This window comes from Saimiri boliviensis, chromosome 1, assembly GCF_048565385.1.
Source record: "Saimiri boliviensis isolate mSaiBol1 chromosome 1, mSaiBol1.pri, whole genome shotgun sequence".
Taxonomy (NCBI): Eukaryota; Metazoa; Chordata; class Mammalia; order Primates; family Cebidae; genus Saimiri; species Saimiri boliviensis.
In genome coordinates this window covers 144,488,978-144,516,330 of record NC_133449.1, presented here as the reverse complement: position 1 = coordinate 144,516,330, position 27,353 = coordinate 144,488,978, and the positions used below count along the sequence as shown (strand labels likewise).

Sequence of the window (27,353 nt, the reverse complement as noted above, 5' to 3'; positions counted from 1 at the left end):
TAGTCCAATAAGCAGAAGAGCCTCTAGTCACCGCCCACTTTGCCCGGCTCTGACCGGAAGTCTCACGTTATTTCTGCCAGTATTGAAAATGGTTGACTTTTCTCTCCGTTTCCTGCCGCCAGACCAGAGGCGGGATGTCGTCAGTTAGACTAAGAGTGATTGGTCACAAGGAGACTCGGAAGTGTCTCTGATCAGAGCCCCAGAGGAAGCCAGGAGAGCCGTTCCACATTGGATCCAGGAATCGGCATCTTCCAGGCTGCTCTCTATGGTACCTTTGGGCGGATAGAGGGGGCCGCGCAAGGTATTAAGGGACAATAATGGCCGCATTCAAAGTGTGGATTTTGGCTCCTTGAGGCTGTCTAAGCGGGGGGTGGCACCGCCGGCGCCCCAGATTCTGGGACTGAAGGGTCCCAAGAGTCACGCTTGGTGAGGTGAGAGTCCCTTCTTCCTTATTGACATTCCCTTCGCCAATCATGGCGGCTCCAGGCGGCGGATATCGGTTCCCTACTCAGGTCGGGGCCCCGGTTTGGGGAGTTCCTCTGTCGTCCCTGTTACCCACCTTGCCTTACTCACCTCAGGGATGCTGCGTCCGTCCTGCCCGCCTTGGCCTTTCTCCTTGTTCTGGTCAGATCCTGCTGCCTGGAGCGGCCTCGCTGAGATCTAGAGATGCTGCCTGGAGCGGCCCTGCTCCCTCCCTCAGGCCTCCGCCTTAGCTCACCCCAGCCTGTCACCTTGTGTCTTCCTCTGCTCTCTCACAGTGTTTATACCAGGCAATTTGCGGGGCGATCTGTTCTACTAGAATATCAGCTCCAGGTGGGCGGGGATCTTCGTTTTGTTCTGTTCTCTGTTGCTATTGCCGAGAACCACATTTGGCTCAGGGAGGCCCTTAGTGAGTAATTGTTGAATGTATGAATTCAGGTTCTTTCTTCCCTGGCTTCCTCGTATCCCTTGTAGTTTCTTTGCCATTCATCCTTCTCCTTTGCTTTGATAACTTTGAAATGAGAGGAATTGTCCAAGCACCCAGAACTAGAAGTTGATGTGTGGGAGATGTGTAGTGAGAGGTAAAGAGGAATTTGTTTCAAGAGGAGTGCCAGAAGGCTTGTAGCCACTTAAATACTTCTCAGTAACACTGTTTCCTAATCTAGTGTTTCTCATAAATATTTTTGGTGAACATGGTTCACCAAAACTGATTTTGGCTGCTATGAGTAAATTGTTTTCTGTAAAACGCAGCTAGGCCAAGAAAAGCCACTAACGTATGGAGAACATGGATAGTAGCCTTATGCCCCATCTCTACGCTGCTGTACCTGATGTTTAAAGAGAGGGAGAGGTAGAACTCATGTGAAAAATTGGTGAGGGACCAATAGTATATAGGAGGGTAGCAAATAATATAATGTAGCAGTTACATTTATGTAACTCTTATGGTTACATAAAGAACTACTCTTTATGGTTTCATATACACTTTTTGTTTGATTCTCACAATAGCTTCATGGATTAGGTAAAGTAAAACTTATTTCCATTTAGTAGATATGAAATTGTGGCTAACCAAAGATTAAGTTATTTGCTCATCATACAGGTGGAAAGTGTCAAGAGCTTGGTCTCTAATTGAGGTTTCTGACTCAAACTTAGTGGTGTTTCCCCTACACTCCTGTGACAGATAACATCAGGTTCTAGAAAGTATCCCTTAGTGAGGCCTTTTATTGCCTCTTGGATCCTTGTCGGGTGGTGGGGGGGAATATATGGTGTGTGTGTGTGTGTATCTGTTTGGGTGTCTGTTGGGGGTGGAAATAGGATCTTTGGAGATTGTCAGCGACTTAATGGAAAGGTCTTGGAGAAAGGCAGCAAAAGTAGTCCTGGTCTTAAGGGGATATGAGGACAGTTAATCACCTAAATTTAACTATAACTGTATTTATTCTGGGATATAGTAGAACTGAGCCTTCTCTAGTAGCAAATGGTTTGCCTTCTTTCCAGAGAAATCCCATATCCTGTGATGGGGGACACCAGTGAGGATGCCTCTATCCATCGATTGGAAGGCACTGATCTGGACTCTCAGGTTGGCGGTCTAATTTGCAAGACGAAAAGTGCGGCCAGCGAACAGCATGTCTTCAAGGCCCCTGCTCCTCGCCCTTCATTACTGGGACTGGACTTGCTGGCTTCCCTGAAACGGAGGGAGCGAGAGGAAAAGGACGACGGGGAGGACAAGAAGAAGTCCAAAATCTCTTCCTACAAGGACTGGGAAGAGAGCAAGGATGACCAGAAGGATGCTGAGGAAGAGGGTGGTGCCCAGGCTGGCCGAAATATCCGGAAAGACAGGTAAAGGCCTTACGATGGTTTAGCCCACAGAGGGAAGTGAATGGAGGCTGGAAAATAACATCTCATTATCTCTCAGTTTTCCTGTTGGACATTTAGAACTCTATGATTTTATGATGATTATGTAATATTGAGGGTAGGTAGGAATTTGTGGGGCAAAACAAATGTGGCTAAAGAGTAGATGGTAGAGGTTAGAGATGCCTTGGATTATTGCCATGTGTGAGCCTGCTGTACCAGGGAGAGAAAGTGGAAAGGGACAGATCGCTTGTTTTTCGGGCAGAGTTTTTCTCCTACGGAGGGGCTCTACCTCTTGCCCTCCCTGTTTCAGACATTATCGATCTGCTCGGGTAGAGACTCCATCCCATCCTGGTGGTGTGAGTGAAGAGTTTTGGGAACGCAGTCGGCAGAGAGAGCGGGAGCGGCGGGAACATGGTGTCTATGCCTCATCCAAAGAAGAAAAGGATTGGAAGAAGGAGAAATCGCGGGATCGAGACTATGACCGCAAGAGGGACAGAGGTACACTGTTCAGCATAGTTCCTGTTGTCCGTTAGTATTTGAATATACATGGCACCCTTTTTCCTGTTGCAGGAGTTTTTACAACACCCCTAAGTTAGGGAGTCCTATTTGCATGATGTATGCTTGAGTGGTTTTGACCCTTTTGGGATTGGGAATACTAGTTTCAGAAAAGAGCTGTTACTTGTAACGTAGCTGCTCTCTTTGAGTGTGTGGCCTTCGTTTTATTATGAAAATTGATGATAAAGGAGATAAGGAATAGATATGAGACTGCAGTTTATAATAGTATGGGTTATAGAGAAAGGACAGTGCTATGGAACAAAGCTAGACATAAAATCCAGTGCTGTTCGTGCTCAGTATTAAGTTTTATAGCTGCTAGAATTGTAACTATTAAAAAAATGATTCACTGTAAACTTTTACTATTATTTTTGAATTCTTGCTGAAAAATAACTGTTACTGTGCGTTTGAAACTTTCCAGCCAGTAACTTTCTTCCCCTTGGGAGAATGGGCATAGGTGAGTTTCAGGAACCTACAGGTCACATTTGAGCAGTGCAGGTTGCACCTGTGAGTGAGTGAGAAAGGCAGCCTGTCCTTTCTTTAGGGTGAAGATGGGTGTACCTTAGGGTAGGACACACGTTTCTAAGCTTTGTGTGACTCTTCATAGATGAGCGGGATAGAAGTAGGCACAGCAGCAGATCGGAGCGAGATGGAGGGTCAGAGCGTAGCAGCAGAAGAAATGAACCTGAGAGCCCACGACATCGACCTAAAGGTAGACTGGCTGTTTTGTTGGTTTGTGAGGATTCAGGTGTATAAAAGACAGAATGAGTGACTCTTGTCTTCAGTGAGATGGCCAAGGCACTGAGTCAGAATTCCCGATTCTACCATGAACGTCTTGGTATGGTTGGTTCTGAGTCAGGTGGGCATGGCTCTGCACTTCTCCACTGGGGTGGATATACTTACTGGGAGAGGCTGGTTTGCTGAATGACCAGTTTTCCAAATGGCCCAAAAGAATAGGGAGCTAGAGGTAGAAGAAGGGTTTATTAAAAAGAACTATTTATATCCAAGAGGGGTGTGTTTGTAGAGATAAAGTAAACATCCCTTAAAATGTTTTCATAAACACAGAATGAAAACTGGACCATTGGCCAGGTGTGGTGGCTCATACCTGTAATCTCAGCACTTTGGGAGGCTGAAGTGGACACATCACTTGAGGTCAGGAGTTCAAAACCAGCCTGGCCAACATGGTGCAACCCTGTCTCTACTAAAATACAAAAATTAGGTGTGGTGGTGGGCACCTATAATTTCAGCTACTTGGGAGGCTTAGGCAGGAGAGTCACTTGAACCTGGGAGGCGGAGGTTGCAGTGAGCCAACATCACCCTACTGTACTCTAGCCTGGGTGATAGAACGAGACCTTTACAAAAAAAAAAAAAAAAAAAAAAAAAAAAAAAAAAAAAAATCCTGGACCATTAAAAATCGAAGTATCTTTAAAAACTGTCAAAACCAATCTTATCCATTATAGATCCGCGCAAGGTTTAGAAATAGTAAAAGGAATAAATTTGGGTAATTGACTTTTGGCAACTGGTTCTAGAGCCATGTTGTGGTTAAGTGAGATGTTGCCTGTGGATATATCTTTTGTGGCCCCAGATGCAGCCACTCCTTCAAGGTCTACCTGGGAGGAAGAGGACGGTGGCTATGGCTCCTCAAGGCGCTCGCAGTGGGAATCGCCCTCGCCAACACCTTCCTATCGGGATTCTGAGCGGAGCCATCGGCCGTCCACTCGGGATCGAGACAGGTGATGTTCCGGGCAGAGCAGCCTACTTTCGATAGGTGGGCGGTAAGGCGCCTTGGCAGGGAGAGCAGATGGCGGCCAGAGGGACATGGCTTAGCTCAGTGGCGGTTTTCTGATACTGGTGCTGCTGTTCCCAGGTCTGTGAGGGGCAAGTACGCGGATGACACACCTCTGCCAACTCCCTCCTACAAATACAACGAGTGGGCTGATGATAGAAGACACTTGGGGTCCACCCCGCGTCTGTCCAGGGGCCGAGGTGAGGCCTGGGGCAGGAGGCAGAAGAGCGGTTTGCTCAGCCTAGCAAGTATGAGCAGGGGCTGCGCTTCTTGAGCTGTGCAGCCCTGCAGATCTGTCCAGGGCCACTGGGGATAGGCCAGGGCGTGGACTGACCTGCTCCCTGTGCTCCTCCAGGAAGACGTGAGGAGGGCGAAGAAGGCATTTCGTTTGATACGGAGGAGGAGCGGCAGCAGTGGGAGGATGACCAGAGGGTAAAGATTTATATCTCTGAGGGGCTGATTGAGGCTGGTGTCCGTCCATGGATGGGGGACCCTCCAGTGCGACTGGGCCTTGATAAGGGTGCAGCTGATCCCTGTTCCGCCCCAAAGCCCTGGAGTCTCTGCAGAGGCATAGACTCTGCAGGTGGCACAGTGAACCCTGTCACTCACTGCAGTAGGCTGACTTTACTCTTTTGTTATGTGTTGCTGCCACCATGTGGTAAATCTAAGAAGTGCTGTTGTGATGGGCTGCCCTCCAGTCCTGTGTGGTCTCCCACTGTGGTTCTCCTCCAGATGGCACATGGGTGCAGGGTGGCCTTTCTTACACCCCTCACAAGGGTAGCTCCATTGCAGTAGTGACTTCTTACCAAGCATCCCCTCCTCTGTTGGCCATGCCTCGTGCATAAACTTGATCTGTTCCTTATTCCCTTGCTTTGCCTCCTGCCCTGCAGCAAGCTGATCGGGATTGGTACATGATGGATGAGGGGTATGATGAGTTCCACAACCCGCTGGCCTATTCCTCCGAGGACTACGTGAGGAGACGGGAGCAGCACCTGCATAAACAGAAGCAGAAGCGCATTTCGGCTCAGCGGAGACAGATCAACGAGGTGAGGCTGCCTGCAGAAGTTGGAGCAGATTCAGAGCTGGAGGTGGAGCATGTGGGGAAGCAGCAGATTACATCCAAGTGAGGCCAGCATAGCCTGTCCCCCGATTGCTGAGAAGACCAGGTCCTCTGGCGGTGGAGGAGGAGTGGGTGATGAGCCTTTTAGGAACTTAAGGAAAGCCCCCACTCGTACTTCTGTCTTCTGCGGTACTTCCCTGAGGGGAAGTACTGTTGATGGGAACAGGTGCGGTGGGACCTGCCTCTGTGGGCTGTGTTCTTTGTTTCTGATGTGGGTTAGGGATGCTCACCATTTGTGTGTCCATCTAGAGGTTCTGATTTAGTTAAAAGGTACTGCTTCTCGGAACAAAGTCCTGCAGGTGATTCTGTCTATGGAGCCATGGGTAGATGCTAGTGACATCTTTACAACCACCAGTGGCCTTCTGTTGGGACTTGATGTATGGACTTACCTGGTAACCTTTCAGGAGGACTTTTGGGGTGGAAATTTGAGTGTGGCTCCCATTGTGTCCTCACAGGATAACGAGCGCTGGGAGACGAACCGCATGCTCACCAGTGGGGTGGTCCATCGGCTGGAGGTGGACGAAGACTTTGAAGAGGACAACGCGGCCAAGGTGCACCTGATGGTGCACAATCTGGTGCCTCCCTTTCTGGATGGGCGCATTGTCTTCACCAAGCAGGTGAGCCTCCTCTGTGGCCAGGGACAAGAGCTCAGAGAGACCTGAAGTGGGCCAGCTGCAGTGGTTCATGCCTTTGGGAGGCTGAGGTGGACGGATCATCGGAGTACAGGATTCAAGACCTGCCCGGGCAATACAGTGAAACCCCGTCTCAAAAGTACAGAAATTAGCTGGGTGTGGTGGTGGGCACCTGTGGTCCCAGCTATTTGGGAGGCTGAGGCAGGAGAATTGCTTGAACCTGGGAGGCAGAAGCTGCAGTGAGCAGGCATCACAACACTGTGCTCCAGCCTGGGTGACAGAGTGAAACTCTGTCTCCAAAAAAAAAAAAAAAAAAAAAAAAAAAAAGCCCTGTTGTGGAGACAGAAAGACAAAAGAGAAAGGAGAAAATAGCCAATAGTGTTGTACCATGAGAGCATAAGAGGGTAGCACTCCCTTTCACGGGTAGGACTCTTACGAAATCGGCCTTTCTCCCCCACCTGCTGCAGCCGGAGCCAGTGATTCCAGTGAAGGATGCCACTTCTGACCTGGCCATCATCGCTCGGAAAGGCAGCCAAACAGTGCGGAAGCACAGGGAGCAGAAGGAGCGCAAGAAGGTTGGTTTCTTGTCACCGGGGCTGCAAAGTCTATGCGTATTTTTTTCTTTCTTCTTCTTTTCAAAAGTCTTATTAGGCCACAGATAGGAGGTAGGAGTCCCCTCCATCAAGTCCTTAGTCTTGATAGCCATGAAGCCTGGTGTTGGGAGAGCTGGAGACTTGGGGCTTGGAATGCATGGCTCGGAGCCACCAGCGCCCTGGGGGAGTTTATCACCTGTGGGGTGAAGCCTGGTGTCCACTGGGATTGATTTTCCATTGCCCACAGTCACGTGGCAGGAGGGAGCAGACTGACCTGTTTCCTTTTCAGGCCCAGCACAAACACTGGGAACTGGCTGGGACCAAACTGGGAGATATAATGGGCGTCAAGAAGGAGGAAGAGCCAGATAAACCTGTGACGGAGGACGGGAAGGTAGACTACAGGTGGGCAGCCTCTGCCAGCAGTGGAGCAGCCTTGCTCCAAAGATGGGGGCCTGTCCGGGCAGTTGTGGCAGAACCCATTGACTTTGTGGCTCCTGAGTGGGAGATGCTTAAGATGCCTCTCGGCATCGTCTGCTGTCTTCCAGTCCCTTCCTCCTGGTCTCTTCACTGTCTTCTACTTTTCCCAGATGTGATTCCTGCTGCCCCCACTGTTTCCTCTGGTGCTGCTGCTGTGAGAGGAAGGAGGCCCGGGGAGGTTAAGTAACTTGTCTGAGGTCACCCAGCCAATGAGGGAGATAGAATTAGACGCAGGCAGTCTCACGTCAGAGCCCACGCCCTCAGCCACTCTGCTGAAGTATCTCCCAGGTGTTCAGCGTGGGTGGCTGGGTTTTACTCTCTTAGATTTCCGTTCACTATAGGAATTAAAAAAAAATTTTTTTTTTTAATTTTAATTTTTTGAGCCAGAGTCCTGCTCTGTCTGCCAGACTTGAATGCAGTGGCGTGATCTTGGCTCACTGCAACCTCTGCCTCCCAGGTTCAAGTGATTCTCTTGCCTCAGTCTCCCATGTAGCTGAGAGATTACAGGCACCCGCTACCACACCCAGCTAATTTTTATATTTTTATTACAGATGGGGTTTCACCAGGTTGGCCAGGCTGGTCTCAAACTTCTGACCTCAGGTGATCCGCCCTCCTTGGCCTCCCAAAATGCTGGGATTACAGGCATGAACCACTGCCTTTGGCCAGAAGAACTATTTTTAAAAGAGGTTCCCAAATAGAAAGGGTTATCTTCTTGGGCAATGACTTCTCTGTTCATAGAGGCATCTAAACAGATGCTGAGCTGGGATTCCAATGTTGGGCCAGTGGCTGGACTCACCTGTCCCTCAAGATCCTTATCCTTCAAATGCCCTCACATCCTACTGAACGGTCATTTGAGTTAATAATTCTCTCTACTCCTATGTGAAATAGCCAAATGACAAGTTGGTACTATTGATCAGTCCTTACTTGTCTCTAGTTAACTTAATTCCTTAGGTATTAGTTAATGGGTGACCAGGAGCAACTGTGTGAAATTAGAAATAGGAAGCTCAACAGAGCATAGGGTGGCAAGTCTGCCAGGAAAAGTCTCTTGGGGATAGGGTTGGGGAGGGGAGTGTGGACAGTGTGGAGCACTGAGCTGGTGTCTTTTTGCCCTGCAGCCTTGGGAAAGTGACAGTGCTCTGAGTCTTGGGTGTGTGCGTGTATCAGACATTGAGAGCTTTCAGTAGAGGTTGCAGGTAACTGTTTAGTGGGGCTGTTCTCATAGTTGTTTGAAAACAAAGCCATAAAGACTATGCTGTCCTGCTGTCCTGCCAAGAAGAGGGAGGAAGTTTGACCCGTGTCGCATGCTCTGCACCCTTACCTCCTCGAAAGGCCTATGTGGCTATTTTAGCACTTTAGGTGTGCTGAAATTGCCCGAGGGTATTTTCTACAAGTTAGTGACCTGGGAATTGATTTCTGCTCCTTTCTGCTCACTTTGTTTAGGTTAGAAGGTTTGCCAGCCTGGTTATCTGTAACTCCTCTAATTCACGTTCAGCTCTGTTGGACCCTGGGGTGTTGAGTGTGTTGTGAATGATGGATTCTTAATGTGGCAATTTCAGTCCTTAGGCTGATGAGAACCATCTCAGATTCCCTGGCTGCTTTGGTGTCTCAGGTTCTTGTGGAAGTCCTCATTCCTGAGTGTAGGAGGAAGGGCAGTAACCCAATCAGGAAGGGCAGCATAGGGCACCATGCAGGGTGTTTAGGCTGCTGTGTGTTCCTAGGACAGAGCAGAAGTTTGCAGATCACATGAAGAAAAAGAGCGAAGCCAGCAGTGAATTTGCAAAGAAGAAGTCCATCCTGGAGCAGAGGCAGTACTTGCCCATCTTCGCAGTGCAGCAGGAACTGCTCACTATTATCAGGTAACTTCACCCAGGGTCCAAGAATCCAGTGTTAAATCAGGGAGTCAGGAGCAGACCCTGGTCTCCCATGTTTACCCAGGAGCTCTTTTCCTTTTTGTACATTGCACCCAGTGGAGAAGGGAAATAATTCTTTTCTCTGACCTCATGCCTGGGGTACACCGCACAGAGTAACAGAGGGCACCCTTTTGTTTTAGCTCATCTGTTTAAACCCCACTGTATTCCAGATGTTTCAGGTGGTATCTCAGTAAGAGGCTGTTTTCCCAGTGAAATTCTCCCTTCTAAGCTGGCATGCTCCTGGATAGCTAGACATGGAGATAGGAGGTAGTGGAGGCTTCTTGGAGGCTGGGTGTTGGCCTCCCACTTGAGCTGATAAGCCCTTTGCCTGCTTGTCCTCATAGAGACAACAGCATCGTGATCGTGGTTGGGGAGACGGGAAGTGGTAAGACCACTCAGCTGACGCAGTATCTGCATGAAGATGGTTACACGGACTATGGGATGATTGGGTGCACCCAGCCCCGGCGCGTGGCTGCCATGTCAGTGGCCAAGAGAGTCAGTGAAGAGATGGGGGGAAACCTTGGCGAGGAGGTGAGTGGGTGTGGTGGCTGAGCCATGTCCTTATTCCCCAGTAGCTTCCACCCATTTTTGCTAAAGGGTGTGATCTGCTAAGGCCTGGACCCCAGCATAGGGTGTGCTGGTGGTGAGCCAGTGGCCAGAATGTCCGAGCCATCTCTGACCTCCAGGTGGGCTACGCCATCCGCTTCGAAGACTGCACTTCCGAGAACACCTTGATCAAATACATGACCGATGGGATCCTGCTCCGAGAGTCCCTCCGGGAAGCTGACCTGGATCACTACAGCGCCATCATCATGGATGAGGCCCATGAGCGTTCCCTCAACACTGACGTGCTCTTTGGGCTGCTCCGGGAGGTGAGGGCTGTGTGGTTTGGTGCCTCTGCACATGGGGTGTTAACCAGAGCAGCACCAGTAGCTAGTGGGGTGCTCCAGGTGGCCTGAGGGGGTCTCTGGCAGGCCAGAGTTTCCCTGAGGCCTCCGGTTGCAGAGTTCAGACATGGGTTGTAGTTTAGGCTGTTCTTGCTTGACTGAGAGTGACTTGGGGTTTTCTGCGCAGTGGCTTCGTTGCTTCAGGATTGGTTAAGAATTGAATACGCCCATTTGTCAGCTTTGGTTTCTGTTTCCTTGTGAGTTGTGCTGATGGGATTGCAGGGCAGGAGCCAAGGGTCCCCACCACGGGGGCCTCTGAGCGGCCTCTTCTCTCAGGTAGTGGCTCGGCGCTCAGACCTGAAGCTTATCGTCACATCAGCTACGATGGATGCGGAGAAGTTTGCTGCCTTTTTTGGGAATGTCCCCATCTTCCACATCCCTGGCCGTACCTTCCCTGTTGACATCCTCTTCAGCAAGGTATCGAGGCCTCCATGTTATGAACTGACCCTTCCATGCCATGCCCTTCTCTGATGAGAAGCCAGCCGGAGGGTGGAGGGTGGGTAGGGGACTGGGTTGGAGAAGATTTCATGGGGACCATGGTGCAAATGGAGCAGCCTGCAGCTATGGGGCTCAAGGGGACAGAGGACTGTGCTCTGGGCAAAATTTTGTTTCATTCTTTCTTTGGGGCTGAAGTATAGGTCCTAGGGAGGCACTGTGGCTTCTTTTAGAGGCCTTGCAGTCAGGCCTATCTAGAGGTGTGGTGGCGCTTAAAGTCCATGGCTCTAGCCCAGAGCAGGGCCTGGGCCACAGGCTTCCAGTACCTCTGTCTGACCATGTCCCTGCTGCTGTTGCAGACCCCACAGGAGGATTACGTGGAGGCTGCGGTGAAGCAATCATTGCAGGTGCACCTGTCAGGGGCCCCTGGGGACATCCTTATCTTCATGCCTGGCCAAGAGGACATTGAGGTGTGTGCCTTGGTCACTGTGGTGAGCGGGTGAGAGGTTAGGGTTCTGGTGTCTCACAGCTCCCTGGGCTCTCAGGTGACCTCAGACCAAATTGTGGAGCATCTGGAGGAACTGGAGAACGCGCCTGCCCTGGCTGTGTTGCCTATCTACTCCCAGCTGCCTTCTGACCTCCAGGCCAAAATCTTTCAGAAGGTGCGACAGCAGGAATGTCCAGGAGTGGCTCCTGGAGTTCTCTAAAGGAAGCGAGAGGGCATGTGACTGTCCTGGCAGGGGGTGAGCTGGTCCTGGCAGGTGGGCTTTTTCCCCTCGTGGAGCATTTCCTGTCTCGAGGGACTCAGCTTTCCCTCCCTGTGTGTCTTGCCTGGCTCTAGGCTCCAGATGGTGTTCGGAAGTGCATTGTTGCCACCAACATTGCCGAGACATCCCTGACAGTTGACGGCATCATGTTTGTTATCGATTCTGGTTATTGCAAATTAAAGGTAAGAGAAGACATGGGAGGCAGGGCCTGGGTCTTCACCAGAAGCTAACTGAACTACAGGGTGGGAAGTCAGGGCCTCGCTGTGGGCCCCAGGTTGTGGGAGCACCTGGAAGTGGTGGTGGTGGCAGGAGGCTCACATTGACTGACTGTGCTTGGCTCACTTAACTCTTGTAATACTCAATGAGGTGGATAATTGAAATAGCAGTGGAGTTCACAGAGCTGGTGTTTGTGGGAAAGACGTCTTCAGGTGTTCACGAGAACATTCCTTGAGGCTCTTGGCTCCACAGGATGGCTCCCGGTGCTTCTGGCTCTTCCTCTGCCATGTGCAGCAGCCAGGGCTTGTTTTTGTCTCAGGGCTGCCTCTGTTTTCCCCTCACTCTGTCCTTCATCGGCACTTCACCATCCCCTCCTAGGTCTTCAACCCCAGGATCGGCATGGACGCTCTGCAGATCTATCCTATTAGCCAGGCCAATGCCAACCAGCGGTCAGGGCGGGCTGGCAGGACGGGCCCAGGTCAGTGTTTCAGGTAGGAGCCGTGTGCTAGCCTGCTTTCCGGGGTAGTGCTGGGGTTGCTGAGTGTGGAGCCCAGGCTGGGGCGGGCAAGATGGTCCCCAAGGCTGGAGGCCGCTGCCAGGGCTGCTACTTATTAGTCCTTTTATCCTGTGCTACTGAGTGGAAGGAAGGAGTGGCTTCCCCGGGAGCTCTAAGGTCTGAGGCTGACCTACATGGATGTAGGTCCACATGCAGGTAATACAGCCTATCTCCCTTCAGAGGGTAGGTCTGGACAAAGGATGCCACTGGTTCTTTTTCACTTCTGTTGTTCTCTTTCTTTGTTTCCTTTTTTTTTTCCAATTAGAAACAGTTTTGCTCTGTCACCCAGGCTGGAGTGCAATGATGCAATCACAGCTCACTGCAGCCGTGACCTCCTGCACTCAAGTGAGCCTCCCACCTCAGCCTCCCAAGTGGCTGAGATTGCAGGCAGACCCTATCACACCTGGCTAATTTTTTCAATTTTTGTAGAGATGGGGTCTTGCTATGTTGTCCAGGCTGGTAGTGTGAACTTCTGGCCTCAAGTAATCCTCCTGTCTTAGCCTCCCAAAGTGTTGGCATCATAGGCGTGAGCCACTGTGCCTGGCTCCTCCCCCTTTTTTTGTTCCTATTTTTAAAAATAATGTATTTACTCTAGAGAGTTAGTGAATGTAGAAATATATCAAGAAAATAAAACCCAGCCATGATTCTAATCCCAGGCCCATTGGTTCCCGAAATGAAACACAGGTAAGAGGCTCCAGAAGAAGAGCTGAATTGGCACATTGGAGTTTTGAATAGGTGGAAGTCAGCGGCTCACTGAAGTAGGGGGTCGGGAGAAGAAATGAGACATTTCCTCCCTGCCTGTGGGATTTCATCTGTACTGGCTGCTGTGGGGTTTCCTTGTGGTGAGAAGATGGTGTCTTCTCCCTGGCAGGCTCTACACCCAGAGCGCCTATAAGAACGAGCTCCTGACCACCACAGTGCCCGAGATCCAGAGGACCAACCTGGCCAACGTGGTGCTGCTGCTCAAGTCCCTCGGGGTGCAGGACCTGCTGCAGTTCCACTTCATGGACCCACCCCCGGAGGACAACATGCTCAACTCCATGTATCAGCTCTGGATCCTTGGGGCCCTGGACAACACAGGTGAGGTGGCCCTGGGAGCCTCCTGGGTGCTGGTGCTTGACTTGCCTCTTCCCTTCACTGTCCCGTCAAATATCCGGGCTTGTTCATCTCTCCTAGGTGGTCTGACCTCTACCGGGCGGCTGATGGTGGAGTTCCCGCTGGACCCTGCCCTGTCCAAGATGCTCATCGTGTCCTGTGACATGGGCTGCAGCTCCGAGATCCTGCTCATCGTCTCCATGCTCTCGGTCCCGGCCATCTTCTACAGGCCCAAGGTGGGGCAGCGGCCAGCTCTCCTCTCCTACCAGAGGGCTCGAGGAAGTGTTGGGAGAGGGGAATGACTTCTCTCTGTATCACTGAAATGGAACAGAGGGCGGAATCAAAGTTTCTGAAGAATGATTTTGCTGTTCTCGGTTAAGCAGGTTTAGGGTAAGGGAAAGGAAGGGCTGTGGTTCTCAGGGAATGCTTTGGAAATTTGCAAGAGCATTTTTTATCTTCTAGTATGGTTGCTCTTGAGCCCTCATGTTTTAGAATAGACTTTTTAAAAATTATTTTTATTTTTCTCAAATTGTCAGCATAACCTGTTGACATGTTTGAAGTTCTCTGTGTGGGTAGGTGGTAGTGTTAGAACCTCTGGGATGTGATCAGTGGGCCTGGACTCCCCTGTGCTTAGAGTGAGTGTTCATTTTCCTTTCCTAGGGCAGAGAGGAGGAGAGCGATCAAATCCGGGAGAAGTTTGCTGTCCCTGAGAGCGATCATTTGACCTACCTGAATGTCTACCTGCAGTGGAAGAACAATAATTACTCCACCATCTGGTGTAACGATCATTTCATCCATGCTAAGGCCATGCGGAAGGTAGGGGTGGTGGCCCAGATGAGCAGGATACTGGGATGAGGGGAGGGTGGGGAGGGAAACAGGGATCCCTCCTGGTGCCTCCTTGCCCTGCCCCAGGTCCGGGAGGTGCGAGCTCAACTCAAGGACATCATGGTGCAGCAGCGGATGAGCCTGGCCTCATGTGGCACTGACTGGGACATCGTCAGGAAGTGCATCTGTGCTGCCTACTTCCACCAAGCAGCCAAGCTCAAGGTGAGCCCGGGAGCCCCTGGGCCCCTACTGGCCTGACACCTGTCTGTATGAGGGCAGAGTTCTTCCTTTCTCCTGGTGTGGTTCTGCAGATCTGGGATTCTGCCAAAGGGTGTATCAAGACAGCATTAAGGAATGGGGTGGCTGCCCAAAGGGGTGGTGTTTTCCTGACGTGACTGCCTGTTCTGTCTCCTTCCTAGGGAATTGGGGAGTATGTGAACATCCGCACAGGGATGCCCTGCCACTTGCACCCCACCAGCTCCCTTTTTGGAATGGGCTACACCCCTGATTACATAGTGTATCACGAGTTGGTCATGACCACCAAGGTGAGTCTTTTCCAAGGTGCTTGCATAACGCAGGGCCGCCTGTCTGGGCCAGGCCTTGAAACCCCTCACTGTCTTCTGGCATGAGCTTTTAGTCTGGGAACCTTGAGGCCACATGCGTTGCCATATGAGGCTGGTTTTCATCTGGGGACTTGGGGAAGTTCCGCACAGGGTTGAGGCGTAGACTGTAGTGACCTCAGCCGTGCGGGCAGGATCGTTCCCCACTTGCTGCTTGGGATGAGCAACCCCTGTTGGTGTCATTTGAAGGATTTTTGGAGGGGTTAGGCCTTTTCTGTTAGATACTAGGGGGCATTTTCTTAAGCGTGGAGGAATTTGGATGGGAGTATCTGGGGTTTTTACTTTCCTTTTTCAGCCTCGCAGGGCCAGGGATTGGGCCCTTCCCACGTGGCTTCTAATTGTGGAACCACTCTGGGAGGGACATTGGCCCTCCTGTGACCCTCGCCTCCTTGCCCTTCTGCCCGCAGGAGTATATGCAATGTGTGACTGCCGTGGACGGGGAGTGGCTGGCGGAGCTGGGCCCCATGTTCTATAGCGTGAAACAGGCGGGCAAGTCACGGCAGGTGAGGCTTCTGTCCTCTACCCGGCGGTGCTGTTGTGTTTGCCTGTGGGGTCGATGTTCCCTCAGCTTGTATTGAAGACTCGTCATCATCCAGCCCACTTACTTCTCTCTCCAAACATAAAGGCTGTGATCCAGCAGGCTGGTCTGTCTGATTCCCCACCACCCATTCCAGTTGTTTGGTAGGCTGAGCCTTTAGAAATAAAACCAAAAAACTCATTACTGGAAAGTCCAAATATTCATAACAGTGGGAAAAGCAGTACAACAGGCTACCATGAATTCATTGCCATGCCTCTGTAATTGTCAACATTTGATCAGTTTCACTATTCCCACCCCCACTCCACACACATCCATTTCTTTTTCTGAAATATTTTAAAGCTTATCTCATATATCATATTATTCATCCATAAATACTTGAGTATGTGTCTCTGAGTAAAAGGACTTTAAAAATTTTTAAATATAACCTCTGTGCCATTATGACTCTTAAAAAAATGAATACTTAATGTCACCTAAGTCTCTGGTCTACATTCGGATTTCCCCATTTATCACAAAGGTAATGCTTTATGATGAATTAGGATCCAGACATTGAAACTGCTTATGTGTGTTAACTGTTTCATTCTAGAACAGGCTCCGCCTCACGCTTTTTTTCATGACATTGATTCATAGGAGCAGCCAGGTCATTTGTCCTGTTGAATAGTCCGTATGATGTATTTGCCTCATTGCTTGGTGTTTAACCTGTGCCTGTGTTTCGTGCCCTTGCTGTAAGCTGGTGATGAGTCTGACCGCTTGATTATATCCCATCTCAGCTGTGTGTGGCAGAAATGCCTACATATGGTGCTGTGAACCTCCTCTTAGATGCTGTCAGGAGGCATGTGAGGTCTGGTGGCCCCACCTTTTTGCTTATGGGAGGATGGATGAGAGGCCCCAGTGGTGGCAGCCTGCCCCTTCCCTGATAGGTTTCCACTGCTCCTCCGTCTCTTCGAGGTTTTAGTGTCTGTTGATGGCCATCACCTAGAGCCATTATTTAGGGTTGCAAAATGGTGCTGGGCTTTTTGCTTTCCCCTTTCATAGCATAATTCACTCCACCCTGGGCCTGCCTGTACCTTCTACCTGTTCATTCCAGCCAGCAGGTAACATCATCTCTGTTTTTCTATACTTCCTGGCATAGCTGTGAACTTGATTTTTTAAATAAGAAAGAAATGTAAGTACTCCCTGGAATGAGGCATGACTGGGTTAGGACTGACTTGTCCAGTCTCTTGAGTCAATGAAAAAAGCAGGCCTCAGCTGCAGAAGAGAAGGCAGCTTTGGTACCAGGGCAGGTAGCCATGTGGAGTGCAGAGCCTGGATTGTGGCAGGGACATGAGTGCCAACGAGGCTGCCTTCCTCAGTGGTCCCCAGTAGGCTGAGCCAGGCCTGTCCCTCTTCTCTAGGAGAACCGTCGTCGGGCCAAAGAGGAAGCCACTGCCATGGAGGAGGAGATGGCGCTGGCCGAAGAACAGCTGCGAGCCCGGCGACAGGAGCAGGAGAAGCGCAGCCCCCTGGGCAGTGTCAGGTGAGCTCCCGCTGTAGGACCCCAGCTGGGGCGCACCCATCCCAGGAGGCTGCCAGAGACCAGGCCCTGATGCAGAGCCAGGATTTATGAGAAGGTGCATGCATGAAGGTGAACTGGTGACAGAAGTTGCTTGTGTGTTGGGTGGTCACATGGATGTGTGGGAGGAGTTCCAGACAGCTTTAAAGGGGTGACTATACACCTGCAACCTCCACTTACCGGCTCAGATTCAGGGCCTGAGGCTGCCTGGAGTAGCAGGGGGTGGGTCTCACATCTTTACTCACAGTGCAGTGGGGAGAAGAGCTCCTTGGGCTTCTGAGCCTTTGCTGGTCCCTGGAGTTAGGCCACACTTGAAGGTTGCAGGCACAGTCCTCTGTGAGACCGTCCTCACTTCAGATACCAGCTGCAGGTGTGGACATCATCCTTACTTCCAGCCAACCCGCTACAAATTTGGCAATCCCTATGGACTCCTGCAGCTTCAATATTTGCTTGAATGACTTCCAGAACTCCAGAGAGTGCTGTACTTACCATTATAGCTTTATTATAGCAAAAAAGTACAAAGTAGAACCAGCCAAAGGGAGAGATGCATAGAGGCAGGTCTGCGAGGGTCTCAAAGGCAAAGCCTTGTTTGTCCTCAGGACCATGTCCCCCCGTGGCACATTGATGCATGACAGTATGACAGGGTATTGCCAGCCAGGAAGCTCACCTGAACTTCCATGTCCAGAGTTCTTATCATCAGGGTTCTGTTACTTAAGCATGAATGACTGAATCATTGTCACATGGTAGAGCTCAGCCTCCAGCCCCCGCTCCTCTTCAGAGGTGAGGCTGACAGCACGTGGCTGAGAGCCCCAACGCTAACCCTGTGGCTGACAGGCCAGCCTGCCTTGAGTCATCTTGTTGGATAAACTCAGGGGCTCACTAAGAGTCACCTCATTAGTGTTATTCTCTCAAATGAGGGCTGAGGGGCCCCCATGAATAGCAGACACTTCAGTCACTTGGGAAATTCCAAGGGTTTAGAGTTGCCTCCCAGGCACTGGGACAAAGGCAGGTGAAATTCTTTGTGGCACAGCTGGAGTGGTGCTAAAGCTGCCTTTGTAGCTCACATAGGGACTGTGGAAGGAGTTGTTAAAATTCAATCTGAAGCATATTGGAATGAGTGAGCTTCCTTGATTACATTGTCAGTCGAACATGGGGACGGCAGGGGGGTGGGAATGTGCCGAGGAGGAGATCCCTTGGCCCCAGAGCTCCCCACCACAGGTTAGGACAGTAAGGCCTGGGGCTCTGCATCCTCCTGCCTTTCCTCCTGGGGAGAGGGCACGGTGTTTCCTGATTCCTCCTGTTGTGTCTCCAGGTCTACGAAGATCTACACTCCAGGCCGGAAAGAGCAAGGAGAGCCCATGACCCCTCGCCGCACGCCAGCCCGCTTTGGTCTGTGAGCTGAGGCTGTCCCTGGAGAGGATGCCAGCAGGTATTGGGCCCTGAGCCCTCTAGCAGAAGCCCTGAGGCTACGGACAAAGCCCTTTCATCTGAGGACTTTTTATCTGTGCACTTCATGGGCCTGAGGCAGTTCCTGCTGGACCAGGCTCTGTGGCAGAGGAGGTGGGGTTCTTCTGTGCAGGAGCCAGGCTGTAGAGCAGGCGTCCCCAGACTTTTTACACAGGGGGCCAGCTCACTGTCCCTCAGACCGTTGGAGGGCCGCCACATACTGTGCTCCTCTCACTGACCACCAATCAAAGAGGTGCCCCTTCCCGAAGTGTGTGTGTGGGGGGTGCAGATAAATGGCCTCAGGGGGCCGCATTTGGCCCGCGGGCTGTAGTTTGGGGATACCTGCTGTAGAGCATCTGAGATGCTGCCTGGGCAGTGGGAGGTGGCTGGACCCATCGCATCCAAATAAACCAGCCCAGGACACTTGGCATATGTGTGACTTGGCTGTGGCTATGTCTTTTTTAATCCTTGTGTAAAGCAGCAAAAAAGACCTAAAGGGAATTGTAATTTGGTTATAATTCAGGATTTGGAAATAAATTTATTATTTGTAAAACATGATTGCATTTCTGACTGCTTTCTTCGCCCCCTTAAATTACATAATAAAGAAGGGGCTGCAGAAGCTTGCCCTGACTTCCTTGCATGAATCATCCTTAAACTCTGTCCTTATTTCTATACAGGGCAGGCTGAGCTCTGAGGGTGCCCAGCTGCTCCTGAGGTTGTGGGGCAATGGCAGAGCTGCCTCGATGGCCAGGTGGTGGGAGGGAGGTGAGCAGGAGTCTGCCTCAGCCTTCCCTGGGAGGGTTTGGCCGCTTGAAAGAGGTCCATGTGATTGCTCAGGATGGCAGAGGGTAAGAGCTGTGCATTGACCGAAAAACTGTAAAACGTTGCTTATTGATTTTCACGTAAAAGGTGACTCTTATACCAGCATCCACAGTGTTTTCTATTTTTAAGCAGTCTCTTAAGTGCTGAGGTGGCTTTTTGGGTGTTTGGTCCTTTGCACCAACCATGATCTGTCTGTATCTTGTGATTCCTCTAGGCCAGGCTTCTGCCAGGTGTGCTGGTTGGCAGGTTCTGTGTTGGGGTTGAGTCACAGGCAGGATTGGGGCTCAGAAGCACCTTGGTGCTAGGCCAGTGCCAGCATCAGCCCTGTAGTGTGTGCCTGCTGTGCTGTTAGTTCTGATCCTTTTCTACCTGTGTTCCTGGGATTTGCATTTCCATAACTCAATAAATGTTAAAATGTAAGTCAATCTTGTGGGTAAGCTTGGAGGCCTAGCTTTGCCAGCCAGCACCAGCTACCACCTCTGCCTGCATTCTCCTTATTTCTAGCCCCCTTGGGTCCAACCCAACCTTCTAATTTAATGCAGGTGGAAATGGCTTTTCAGGGCTCCATAGTGGAGACAGGGCTGCCAGCAGTTTGCCTAGGAAGCCTTCTAAACTTAGCCCTAGGTTGGAAAACTAGGAGAAGATGGCTGATGTGTGACCTATTTACAATCAGGCAACAGAGTAGGAAACAGATTGAGGTTCCGGTTAACAGTTATTATTATTGCTTTTTTTTTTTTTTTAAGATGGAGTCTTAATCTGTCACCCAGGCTGGAGTACAGTGGTGACATCTGGCTCACTGCAACCTCTGCCTCCCGGGTTCAAGTGATTCTCTTGCCTCAGCCTCCCAAGTAGCTGGGACTACAGGCACGCGCCACCATGCCCAGCTAATTTTTTGTATTTTTAGTAGAGACGGGGTCTCACCACGTTGGCCAGGATGATCTCGATCTCCTGACCTTGTGATCTGCCCACCTCGACATCCTAAAGTGCTGGGATTACAGGCATGAGCCACCGTGCCTGGCCAACAGTTATGGTATGGAGCCCATCAGCCAGCTAGTGAGCACACTATCCAACAGGTATTTTTTCAACCCATTTCCTTTTCTCTACTCCCCTTGTCCAATAGTCCACAGTATTTACTGTTCTTATATTTATGCTCCTGTGTGCTCAATGTTTAGCTCCCACTTGTAAGTGAGAAGAGGTGGTATTTGATTTTCTGTTCCTGCATGAATTGGTTTAGGATTATGGCCTCCAGCTGCATCCGTGTTTTAAGTTAATTGAGAAAACTTCAAACACTTTTTCACTGTGGCTGAACTAACTTACATTCTCACAACCAGTAATTTTGCCTTTTTTCGCCAGCCTTGCCAGCATCTGCTATTTTTTGACTTTTTAGTAATAGCCATTCTGACTGGTGTGAGATAGTATTTGATTGTGGTTTTGATTTGCATTTCTCTGATGGTTAGTGATGATGAGCATTTTTTCATATGCTTGTTGGCTGCTTGTATATATTTTGCTTAAGTTCCTTATAGATTCTGGATATTAGGCCTTTGCCAGCTGCATAGTTTGTGACTATTTTCTCCCATTGTATGTTGTATGTTTACTCTGATGACAGTTACTTTTGCTGTGTAGAAGCTCTTTAGTTTATTAGGTCCCTCTTGCCCAATTGTTTTTGATGAGTTAACCAAAAATTCTTTGCCAGGGCTGATGTCAAGAATGATTTCTATAGTTTGAGTCTTGCATTTAAATCTTTAATCCATCTGGAGTTAATTTTTGTATATGGTGAAAGATAGGGGTCCAGTTTCATTCTTCAGCATATGCTCTGCCAATTTTAGAACCGAGTTGTTTTCTTGAGTTTTAGGAGTTCGCTATCTATTCTGGATGTTAACATCACAGATATGATGGAAATATTTTCTCTTGTGGGTTGCCTTTTTACTCTGATGATACTGCTTTTGATGCACAAAATTTTAAAATGTTCATGAAGTCTAATTTGTCTGTTATTTCTTTTGGTGCCTGTGCCTTTGGTGTTTTACCCAGGAAATCACTGCCAAATCCAATGTCATGAAGGGTTTGTTCTAGGTCTTCTATGAGTTTTGTAGTTTTAGTGGTTACATTTAGGTCTTTGATCCATTTTGAGTTAAATTTTATATATGGTATTAGGTAAGGGCATGGCTTTATTCTTTTGCATGCAAATACCAAGTTTTCCCAACATCATTTGTTGGAGAACAAAAAGAAAAACAAAAACTATCCTTTCCCCAAGGATAGCATCCTTGTCAAAATTATTTGACCATATATGTGAGGGTTTATTTCTGGGATTCTTTCTATTCTATTCCATTGGTTTGTATGTCTGTTTTTTGGTTTCTATGGCAGCACCACAGTATTTTGATTACTGTAGGTTTGTAGTAAGTTTTGAAATCAGTAAGTTCTTCAGCTTTGTTCTTCTTTTTTCAGATTGTTTTGGTTATTGGGATCCCTTAAGATGCCATGTGGTTTGGTTGCGTTTTCTTATTTCTGCAACAAAAAAACAAAAAAACATAATTGGGATTTTGACAGATTACACTGAATCTGTAGATCACTTTGTGTGTACTGATGTCTTAATATTAAGTCTTTCAATCCATGAACATGGGATGTGTTTCTGTTTATATCTCCTTTAATTTTTCTCAGTAATGTTTCACAGTTTTCATCGTACAAGTCTTTTACTGCCTTGGTTAATTCCCAGATATTTGGTTATTTTTGATGCTATTTTAAATGAAATGAAATTATTATTATTATTTTGAGACAAAGTCTTACTCTGTTGCCCAAGCTGGAGTGCAGTGGCGCGATCTTGACTCACTGCAAACTCGAACTCCCAGGTTCAAGTGATTCTCCTGCCACAGTCTCCCCAGTAGCTGGGACTACAGGCATGTGCCACCATGCCTGGCTAATGTTTATATTTTTAGTAGAGATGGGGTTTCACTATGTTGCCCAGGCTGGTCTTGAACTCCTGACCTCGTGATCCGCCTGCCTCAGTCTCCCAAACTGCTGGGATTACAGGTGTGAGCTACTACACCTGGCTGAAATTATTTTTATAATTTCCTTTCAGATTATTAATTGTTGGAATATAAAACTGCAACTCATTTTTGTGTTTTGACTTGTGGAGTCTTTACGGTTTTTTACATATAAGATCTGTGAACAGACATAATTTTACTTCTTCCTTTCCAATTTGAATCCTTTTTCTTTCTTTTTCTTGCCTAATTGCTCTGGCTTGAACTTTCAGTTCAATGCTGAATAGAAGCAGCAAAGTAGATGTTCTTGCCTTACTTCTGATCTCAGAGGAAAAGCTTTTAGTCTTGCATCACTGAGTATGATGTTTGTTCTGGGTTTTTCATATGTGGTTTTCTTTTGTTGAGGTAGTTTCCTTCTAATCCTCATTTGTTGAGTGCTTTTTAAAAAAAAATCATAAAAGAGTATTGTTGTAACCATTTCTTTTTAATATCAGCTGTTCAAACTACTTTTTAGGAACTCAATTCTTTGATTATTTCTTAACAAATTATAGGCAGGCAATACTCAGTTTTCCTGCCTTCCCTCCTGTTTTAAGAGAAACTGCCCTTCTCTAAGTCCATCCCTGTATTTAGCCAGGCCTTCTGTCTGTCTGGGCTGTCAAAGTCAGATGGCTGGGTAATATGTCGATGTTTTTCTGGCTCTGCTACCAATTAGCTCTCCATAACTGACTACCTGCTTTGCTCTGGTGTCATCACTCCACAGGAAGTGAAAGGTAACTCTGGAAAAATGTACAACCTTCAAAGAAACCAGATATTGTCATTTTGGCCAACACATATGAAACATTTTTGTAAATTATAGAGATAAGATGCCTTTTTGGTAGACTAGCCTGGAGATTTTAATGGCATTGAACTTTTGTTTGAATAAAAGAAGCCACAGGCTAGATTCGTACTATAATTTTTAGTCTTTGTTTTCTCTAGAAAATAAACCCATATTCTAAACTACATGGGGGAACATAGATCACAGAGCTTAGACAGACAACAACGATCATAACAGAAACTACCAGAGATGCCCGTCACTCCTAGCTCACACTGCGTTTCTGGAACTGCCCTTCCCAAGTTCTGTCTGGTGCATTCTATGTAACATGTCAGTGTTGCTATTAGCAGTGAATTTTCTAGGCCTTTATTAGGCCCAGGAAGAATATTTAAGAATCATTGCTAACCAGTGGGTTTCTTCCTTCACTTTTACTGCTCCCTCAGAAGTGTAAGATCTTTCATTTCTTTCTCTTATATTAATATTACCTTAGTAGTGAGTTCTCTCCATTTCCTACAGACTAGAAATATAAATGCTAGACATGTACTCAGTTTAACAAAATCCTACCAGAATAAAGTAGTTTAGCTGTCTTTGGAGTTTGGCATAATGGAATTTCACTTGCATTAAGGTGGCTGGGGAGGCAAATAAAGTTGTTAGAAGGAGGAAGGGAATGTGGAGACCGGGGGAGCAGGTGGTGTGCTCTTGCTCCCCCGTTTGGAAAATACAAGCCCTTATTGCTCTTCCTTTCTTTTCTTTTCTTTCTTTCTTTTTTTTTTTTTTTTTTTTGAGACAGAGTTTTGCTCTTGCTGCCCAGGTTGCAGTGCAATAGCACGATCTTGCCTCACCACAACCTCTGCCTCCCAAGTTCAAGTGATTCTGCTGCCTCAGCCTCCCGAGTAGCTGGGATTACAGATGTGTACCACCATGCCAGGGTAATTTTTTGGTATTTTCAGTAGAGATGGTGTTTCTCCATGTTGGTCAGGCTGGTTTCAAACTCCCAACCTCAGGTGATCTGCCCACCTCGGCCTCCCAAAGTAGGATTACTGGCGTGAGCCACCACGCCTGGCCTGCTCTTCCTTTCTTTTGGGTCTCAGGATTACTGCCTTTTTGGACATTTTAGACTTTCTCTTTTTAAGTTTCAGATAGTGATGGAAATAAAGAAAAGGAGCTACTTATCACTTTTGTTGGTTTAAAAACAAATCCAGAAGTTTGCATTGGGGATTATGGCTTCCCTGTATATGGAAGAGACCAATACCTCTTAGAATCCAGAGAAAACAGAAAGAACACGTTGCTGGGGCTTGCAGGGCAGAAAGATCTGCAAGACGCCAAGAGCTCACCACAACTGCTGTGCTCATGCTCATGTCTTTATTTCAGAGTTTGGGCCTGGAGATGGTAGTAAGGTTCTAAAGCTCACTCCATTGCAGGAAGCAGCCTAAACTCAACAAAATGTTAGCATCTTACAACATAGCTGGAACCTTGATATATTCCTGTAAGAGCTGATCCAGGTCAAGAGAGAGGGCTGGGAACTCACTATCCTCTGAAGAAACACGCGTGGAAATGTGGCTCAGGGCTAGACACGGATTCTAGCAATACGAGGAACCTGAGGGAACAGGGAGGAAATGAGAGTTGTGATTTGAGGAGAAATTAATGAGGTGATTCCTTGAGGACGGGCTGCACGGCCACGCAGCTCAGCTGCAGGGTGACTTCTTGCCTCTGGGATAACATGGAGTTTATGGGTAGCAGGAAAGGTGGCTGTGGACTCACACTGAGTAGGTAGCTGGGGTGCTCTTACGGGGTTTCCAGACACAGAAGGGAGATGCCTCTTCTACCGGTTCCCCAAGATGGGTCTGGGTCGGCGGGGGACAGGTCTGAGATGTGAGGGACTTGGGTATAATCAGATGATCTTAGATCAGAAGGGGTCTTAATTTGCCTCCTCCCTCTACAGACATCAAAACAACCATCTTTGGTCCCAAGTAGCTAAGAAAATGACTTGAGGTCACAAAAGACCTATTTTCTTCTTCCTACTTGAATTCTCCATCCAGCAATTTAAAGAAAAAAATCACATTTATTTTTGACAAATGGCAGACATACCTGGGCAGTGGGGCATCCTAATGTACTTGCTGAGGTCCATTCTTTGACCCATGTCCTGGGACAACCCCTTCCAGCCCAAGGTGCCGCACACCTTCCCCCTCGGTGTGGACTCCGTTCTGCTCGGGCTTAGGGCTTTGGTGCAGAGCCTCGTGTTCTCAGCTTTCGTCTTCTCTTCTATCTCGTTCTTCAGCTTCTTGTTTTCCTGCTGTAGGTGGACCATTACATTGTGGAGGTGGCTGTGGGAAGGAGAGGAAGGACGGGTGGGTGTTGGGGCTGCTGGCTCTGCTTGGTTCCCTGCTAGAAAGGACAAATAAAGGTGTCACAGGGAAGACAGCACAGATACCCAGGTCTATTCAGAGCTGTGCTCTTACACATGCTCTGTAGAAATGGAGGCCTACGTGAGTCCTGTGAAAGAAGCGCAGGCCTGGGGTCTGAGTGGACCAGGAGCTGGTACTCCTGCCTGACTCTGTCGGCTCTGGGTTTGTTTTCTTATCTGTCAGACGAGGACAGTCAGGCCTGGCCTGACTGATGGGGTTCATATGAGGATCTGGTTTGATAAGTGATAGAAATTTAACTTGAAGAGCCAGAAGGCTGTTAGGGACAACTGTGACCATGTGTCCTCAGGTTCTCATGGCTCTACCTCAGAAACGCTCTCACCCAGCACCAGTGCCAAAGCCCGCATTCTCTCTGCCTCCCTTTGCTGAAGATTCGGGAGCAAAGGAGATCCCAGCTCTGTCAATAACTTGGGCAAATTACTTAATCCCCATTATTACAGATGAGGAAATGGAGACTGCCATGTAGGTAAGGGGAAAGATAATTTAGTGCATTCCCTGTGGCTCAATAAATGGCAGCTTTTATTACCACTGTTGTGTGTCTCCAAACTGATGAGGGCAGGAGGTGAGAGTGAGCTCCAGACTTCTCACATTGGAATTGTGACTCTGCCACTTACTAGCTGTGAGACCAGGGACAAGTTACTTAGTTTCCCAGGCCCTCTCTTTCCTCATCCATAAATGGGGATCATGAGTATACTGAGCACAGGAGGTCTTACGAAGATGGAATGAGTTTGTATGTGTAAAGCACTTAGTACCTCACACATAGCAAACGATATGTATTAGTTGAGCTAATATTATCATTAAAAGATGATTTTCTATCAGATAAGATCAAGAAAACTCAAGAGTGAGTTCTCTGTGAAACAGAACTTCCTGGACTTGGCACAATAGAAGAGAAGGACTGAAGTTATATGTTACCATTAGAGTCTGACCACGTTTCTTTTAGTTATACCCTAGTAAAAGGTTTCACGGTTTTTTCTAGAGGAAGCCAAGTAGAGAATTCATCTTCAACCTCTTCCCTGGGCATATGCTCTATGAGGATGCATATGCTCTATGAGGCATATCTAAGAGGATGTCTATTCCCCTTCTGGTGGCCCCTCACTCCCTGTGCCGCTGGGTCTGGTGAGGGAGTCCCAGCAGTGCCCTCCTTCCCTGGCTCTCTGGTCCCTCCTGTCAGCCTCCCCAAAGCGTTTAATACCCCGTACAGCTCATCCAAGTCCTGGCTTCTCAATTCCTTGGTGGGTCTCATCCTTCTCTTCAACTCAGCTGTGTACCTAAGGTCAAAGCCTAGACTAGGGCTTTCCACCTGGGGTGCCACAAATGGGTTCCAGGTGTGCGGAGATGCCTGCAGCCGTTGGGGCAGGGTCTGGGACAGCCACTGCTTGGTCAGCTTTGTCACAAATATGCCAAACAAATGTGGTTACTTTTATCCTTCATTTTTAGAGACAGGGTCTCAGTACCAGGCCAGAATACAGTGGTGTGAACATAGGTCACTACAGCCTCAACCTGTTGGGCTCAAGCAGTCCTCTCGGCTCGGCCTCCTGATTAGCTGGGACCATAAGTGTGCACCACCGTGTCAGGCGAGACTAATTTTAAAAAAATTTACTATACTTTAAGTTCTGGGGTACATGTGCAGAACGTGCAGGTTACATAGGTACACACATGCCATGGTGGTTTGCTGCATCAATCACCCATCATCTATATTAGGGATGTCTCCTAATGCTATCCCTCCCCTACCTCCCCACCCCCTAACAGGCCCTGGTATGTGACGTTCCCCTCCCTGTGTCCATGTGTTCTCTTTGTTCAACTCCCACTTATGAGTGAGAAGATGCAGTGTTTGGTTTTCTGTTCATGTGTTAAGTTTGCTGCGGATGATGTCCCTGCAAAGGATGCGAACTCTTTTTTTTTTTTTTATGGCTGTGTAGTAGCCCATGGTGTG

At 48.6% G+C, this 27,353-nt stretch overlaps 2 protein-coding genes across 4 annotated transcripts in view; one reads left to right on the top strand and one right to left on the bottom strand.

Moving 5' to 3' along the window:
- The first annotated feature begins 72 nt into the window (after positions 1-72).
- DHX38 (DEAH-box helicase 38) lies at positions 73-18,942 on the top strand. 3 transcript variants are annotated; one of them, XM_010350686.3, is made up of 27 exons: positions 73-268; positions 1,969-2,310; positions 2,636-2,823; positions 3,485-3,589; positions 4,463-4,610; positions 4,745-4,863; positions 5,019-5,095; positions 5,554-5,709; positions 6,239-6,400; positions 6,883-6,990; positions 7,298-7,410; positions 9,204-9,341; positions 9,740-9,926; positions 10,082-10,267; positions 10,619-10,759; positions 11,137-11,247; positions 11,323-11,439; positions 11,619-11,726; positions 12,139-12,251; positions 13,188-13,396; positions 13,493-13,647; positions 14,072-14,227; positions 14,324-14,458; positions 14,656-14,781; positions 15,264-15,359; positions 16,786-16,907; positions 18,256-18,942. In XM_010350686.3, the coding sequence occupies exons 2-27, from the start codon at positions 1,988-1,990 to the stop codon at positions 18,338-18,340; spliced, it is 3,684 nt and encodes a 1,227-aa protein (XP_010348988.1). In that variant the 5' UTR covers positions 73-268; positions 1,969-1,987; the 3' UTR covers positions 18,341-18,942. The 3 variants fall into 3 exon arrangements, with proteins under 3 accessions (XP_010348988.1, XP_010348987.1, XP_010348986.1); XM_010350685.3 differs by having other exon boundaries at positions 73-301; XM_010350684.3 differs by having other exon boundaries at positions 73-431.
- Positions 18,908-27,353, bottom strand: part of PMFBP1 (polyamine modulated factor 1 binding protein 1) — a 78,424-nt gene continuing 69,978 nt past the window's right edge. The window contains exons 21-22 of the mRNA XM_074405686.1: positions 25,086-25,321; positions 18,908-21,713 (exon numbers count right to left, since the gene is read on the bottom strand). Coding sequence (XP_074261787.1) covers positions 21,664-21,713; positions 25,086-25,321 — 286 coding nt within the window. The 3' untranslated portion in view covers positions 18,908-21,663. The remainder of the gene's footprint in view (positions 21,714-25,085; positions 25,322-27,353) is intronic.